General features: G+C 33.2%; 1 protein-coding gene across 1 annotated transcript; it reads right to left on the reverse strand.

Moving 5' to 3' along the window:
* Positions 1-241: 241 nt before the first annotated feature.
* On the reverse strand, positions 242-4768 carry LOC104088488 (disease resistance protein RUN1-like). Its single transcript, XM_070185727.1, has 4 exons — positions 4128-4768; positions 2774-3869; positions 1729-2004; positions 242-1636 (listed from the first exon to the last, which is right to left on the reverse strand). Exons 1-4 carry the CDS (start codon positions 4625-4627, stop codon positions 800-802), a joined length of 2709 nt encoding a protein of 902 aa, XP_070041828.1. The 5' UTR covers positions 4628-4768; the 3' UTR covers positions 242-799.
* Positions 4769-5552: the final 784 nt, after the last annotated feature.

Consider the following 5552-nt stretch of genomic DNA (forward strand, 5'->3'; position numbering starts at 1 on the left):
AATATAAATGGGCCAGTTGCTTAATTACAATAGCCCCAATTACAAGTAAGATAAATAAAGGCTATGTTGCTCAGTCTTTCCTTTTGGGCCCAAATTCCAAATAGTCCATGAGTCCAACACAACCATTTGAAAATTTTATAATAAATACATTATTTATTTATTTATATATTAATTATCGACGTCCAAAAGTCCAACATCAAAAACCACAACTGAACACATAAAAAAAAGTATATAACAAATATTTGGAAAAAGATCAATATCAATTAAAAATTATCTTACCAACTACCTATTAATACTGTAATATAAAATATAACATGATTAGCTCTAAAGGAAAATTATCTTGACTCAGAACTTTGCTCTTTTATAAGGAGTTGATATGCCTGTTGAACTTTTTGGGTACTTAGAATAAGAATGATCCACGTCTCCCGGTAAAGATATAACGTTACCATGTTGGCCTAAATATAACAGATGGATCCCTATCTTCTTTATTGTAATGTCTTCTGACCCCACTTCTATCGTTTCCCCACCTTTGATCATCTGGCCATCAAAAGCTCTATGTAAGTAAGATATGTAATATACACATGATACTTCTCTATGTCCATCAGGTGTACTCCACGGAGGAAAAACTAAATTCTCTTTATGGGCAATACTAATCCAGAATTTTAAAACAGGGGCTGCATGGAAATAGTCGGAAACAAACCAGAGAACCATTCCCAAGAAGTTATACTCATTATTATGTGTCGGCATAGTCAAACACATAGATGAAGCTGTTACTTGATAGCTGCACCATTCTGGAATTTCATTGCATTCGAGATAAAAATCTAAAACATCCTGCATCAGACAAAGACTCAAGATCATTAATATGATCGGAGAGAGAGAGAGAGAGAGAGAGGTTGTCCAACTTTGTAATATTGACCAATTTTTGGCAATTTTTAAGTTTAATTGTATAAAGATTCTCTAAATTTGATACTGACGGGAGTGTTTGAAGATTCCCACAGTCATTCAAATACAACTCCTCCAATAATCGTAACTTAGAAAAATCAATGGGTAGACAATAGAAACTGTTGCCACTCAAATCTAAATATTTTAAGGAGGATAAGCTCCCAATATCCCTAGGAATATCAGCCTCGGACAAATTACAGTATGTAAGGCTCAATTCGGTTACAAAAGTTGTCAAGGAATATTGTGTCTGATGGACTCCTCTTCCAGAAATACTCCTTTTGGCAATTGTTTCCAGAAACTTTCGACCTCCCACTGCCAATATTTCAAGATTTCTTAGCATTTCAACAGATCTAGGCAGTTGTTTTATACCCGTATAAGATGCATAAAGATATCTTAGACTTTTCATATCTCCAAGGTTATCTGGAAGTGTTTTTATAGATGAGCAGCCATCAATGTCCAAGTAATCAACGGATATTAGCTGGCATATGCTGCTTGGAAGATCTGTAAGTTTTTCACAATCACGCATATATAGCCTAATTAGTCTGGATAAATTTCCTATTGATGGATGGATCTCTGTCAGACTTGAGCAACCATAGAGACTCAAAATCTCAAGACTCAGGGAACCATTGAAGTTTGGAGTGCTTCTGAGTTGCTTGCAACGAGAGAGATTCAGCTTCTTCAAACTTCTACAACACTAAAAGTAAACCAAATATAGTTTCAATTAACATTTTCTTTCACTCAGTTGCAATAACAGTACACATGAAATTGTAAAATTGAGTAACAAACCTGAAAATTCAATTGAAATTCTTGGATATCACTCTCCTCCATATCTAGAACTACAAGATTCTCAGCTGGAAAATTTGATGATATACATTTTAAAGGACATTTTTTCCAAGACAACCATCTGAGCTTCTTGGACAACAGCCCAAAATCTCCACTAATATGTAACTCATTGATTATAAGCACCCTAAGATTCTTCATTTGCTTAAATGCTTTGGTGCTCAAGTTCACTCCCTTTAATGTCCCTGGATCTACCTTCAGTACTTCTACATTTTCGGAACCCTGCAACTCAGTAAAAAGAAAAGTAACTTAAGCTCATGTTAAGTCCCAGAAATTAAGCGAGAAAAATGCTTTATACAAATTGGTGGACAAACAAAGAAAATACACCATGTATCAACAAGAAATGAACTTACACATTAGAGGATGTTAAACAAATTTAAAATTGCTCAAAAAGCTAAGATGAGAGCCTTTCAAAACTGGCTAGCATCATTCACTAAGTTCACATGATAATATCAAAGGGAAAAAAAAATGAATAAAGAGAACAAATTGCATCTAGAAACCTGATAATAGCACCAGAAGATAGAATATATATTTGAATATATTTAAAAGAACATTTTGTATATATTGTTCTAGAAATAATGTTTCACATATGTACCTATTCAACAGTTTTCAAACGTTCACATGCCTGATTTCTTTGAGCAAGCTTAATTTCCACATTTTGTTAAGTAAAGTCACATATCTTTGAATAACTAATCATGGAGATACTATGGTCTATGCCCATAAGCAAGTTAGTTATAAGAATTTAATAAGAAATATGCATCACCAAATTTGGATAATTGTTAAATAGGTGATTTTATTTTTGCCTTTGGTGTGAGTTAAGAATTTAGCACATGTCACTTCTAGTTTACAATGGTTGACAAACAACTACAAAATACTTACTAACCAGAGATGAAGCACAAAATGAATTCACTTCTTATGATGACAACAGAAATTATAAGCAATAAACAATTAAATTGAAAAAAAAAAGATAAAGGATAAAAGATTTACTGACTTTATTTCCTTGTAGAACATCACAGACATCTTGCGGGATGAACAATCTACTCCGTTTTCCAGGATCTCGAGCTGATTCCATGCGAACAATTTCTCTTCCCATATCTCGCACTAGATCATGCATCACCAAACCATGCAAAGATCTTTGGAGCAAGTGTTTTTGGACTAAAGTTGCAATTGCAATTTTAGCATGAAAGCCACATGTATTTAATATTTCGGTAATTTCACACTCAAATAACCCCTGGAAGGCACACGCAATATCAAGAAAAACTGCCTGTGTTTCATCATCAAGTCCATCAAAGCTTTTCTTGAGAATCGTTTGGATATCATAATGAGGAATTGCTCTTAGTTTTTCTAATTCATTTCCCCATTCTTCTACAGAACTTCCTTGTAAATGTGACCCAAATGTCACAAGAGCTAATGGTAGCCTGCCTGAATATTCGATTATGTCGTGTGCCAAATTAACATAATCTTGTGGTGGAAAATCACTGTCAAAAGCATGCCAACAAAAAAGTAACATAGCTTCATTGCCATTTAATAGTTTGGCCTCATATCTCTCTTTTTCTCCAAGCCGACATAGCAATCGCTTGTCTCGGGTGGTAATGATTATTAAGCTACCCGAACCAAACCAACTTCTTTCTCTTGTTAAGGATTCTAATTGATTTTTGTGGTCCATATCATCAAGAACAATTAGAACCTTCTTTGACTTGAGTCTTGCTTTGATTAGATTGATGCCTTGAGAAACACTGCCAACTTTGATGTCCTTATTTTTGAGTACTTGTTGAAGAAGTTTCTCTTGTAGCTTGACAAGACCAAATTCTTCAGCTTCTGATCTAACATCTGAAAGGAAGCAACTACTATGGAAGAGTCGAAACATTCGATTGTAGATAGCTTTTGCCAGAGTTGTTTTCCCTATGCCACCAACTCCGTGAATACCAATCATGCGAACTTCATCTTCACATTCATTTTGCAATAACAACTCTATATCTTTGACACGAGAATCTACTCCAACTGGGTGCCAAGCAACATCTAGAGGTGTCTGGTTGACCTCTTGTAGGACTTGCTGTATAATGTTTTCAATAAACTTTGATTCATGCCTACAGGTTTTTTAGCAACAACAAAAAAATTAAAAGAAATACTACTCCAGTAAATAAAACTTTGATATTTGAAAATATTTGACGGACAAATCAAAATCGATAGCAAATAATTTAAGTTATATATATATTGATAGTGTAAATATTTCGATACTGTCAATGCACATAACTTTTAAACTCTTTTGCACAGTTAGTATCACATCCTATAAACAATTGAACAAATAACAAATGAAATTATATAGTTGAATCAAGAAAATGTACCCGTCAGCAACATTTTGCAAATCCCATCCAGATAAATTTGCAGCTTCAGTAAGTGCAGCTCTCCATTTCTCCACCATTTGAGCTCCAAATGGTCGTTCCTTGTGTTTAGCCAAAGCTTCACCAAATAACCCAATTTGCTTTCGTACCTCAGAAGGATGAACATCATAGAAAATAGGCAAAACCGTCTGCTTTAATTTCTCTTTGCATTCAAGAATTTTAACTAGTTCATTTAGACACCAACTAGAGGAAGCATAATTTCTCGAGAATACTACAATGGAAATTCTTGACCCTTCAATTGCTTTCTCTAATTCTCTTGAAATCACATCACCCTTTCTCAATTCCTCATCGTCAATGAAGGTTTTGACTCCAACATTATCCAATTTGGAATAAAGATGACCAGTGAATGTTTTCCGGGTGTCTTCACCTCTAAAACTCAGGAATACTTCATAAGAGAAGTGAGAAGACGTAGATAATTCTCCTCTAACTAATTGAGTATCCATTTGATTTGGTGAATTAAGGGTTGATGAGAATGCAAGAATTAAGGGATGATTTGTTAGTAAAGGGAAAGTAGCTAAGCAGAGCTACATATAAGCAGAGGTCTTATTTTGTGGAAGGCAAGTCAACTACAATCCTTCAACGAAATAAAATGGAAGTTTCACTTAGATACTTCTTAGATTTTGTGGTTTCTGGCAGGAAACAAGGGGTCCGTTTGGCCATAATTTCACCTTTTCCGATTTTTGTTTTACTTTGATTTAGTAACAAGTGTTTGACCATTAAAATTTTAAATTTTACTTGAAATTAAATTCCGAAATTTTTTCAGAAATTTTAAAAACTCCGAAAAATATATTTTCAAAATTTTCACTTCAAATCACTCACAAAATTATATTCAATCTCTAAACACAACTCTAATTTCCAAATACTATTTTTACTTGAAATTTGTTTTCATTTTGTTTTTTCTTCAGAATTTCACAATTGTTATGTCTAAACGCCCACATAAATTAGTCTGATAGGCTAAATAAACTTCACACTGTACATACAAAAGTTAAACACGCCTATTAATACTATATGTAGATTGAAGTGTATTTCTTAATTTAAAATTTTATAACTATTTTAAATTTTATTTTATTAATCATTTAATTTAATCGAGATCTTTTTTTAAAAATTGAATTGAATTAATTTAAAATAGATCAAGCTGACGAAATGACCACCCATATTCAATCTCATCACTAGTGGTCGATTTGCATTTAAAGTAGTGGTACCCGTACCATCAAATCCTGTATCTACCTTTGAATTTGCAGATCATACATGACCTTTGAGTATATTTTCTTGTAGAGTGATGAAATAGGAATTTTGCAAATTCTTTTAGGAATTTTAGGCTATTACAAACTGAAGCAATATTCATAAATATAATCGAATAAGATTAAA

Source organism: Nicotiana tomentosiformis, chromosome 9, assembly GCF_000390325.3.
Source record: "Nicotiana tomentosiformis chromosome 9, ASM39032v3, whole genome shotgun sequence".
NCBI lineage: Eukaryota > Viridiplantae > Streptophyta > Magnoliopsida > Solanales > Solanaceae > Nicotiana > Nicotiana tomentosiformis.

What these genes read in the sequence shown, in the direction of transcription:
- LOC104088488 (XM_070185727.1), bottom strand. Translation starts at nt 4,627, where the DNA reads ATGGATACTCAATTAGTTAGAGGAGAATTATCTACGTCTTCTCACTTC. An exon ending in TTGCAAAATGTTGCTGACGG is followed by an intron (nt 3,870 to 4,127) that starts GTACATTTTCTT and finishes AAAAACCTGTAG; the next exon opens with GCATGAATCAAAGTTTATTG. An exon ending in AATTTCAATTGAATTTTCAG is followed by an intron (nt 1,637 to 1,728) that starts GTTTGTTACTCA and finishes GTTTACTTTTAG; the next exon opens with TGTTGTAGAAGTTTGAAGAA.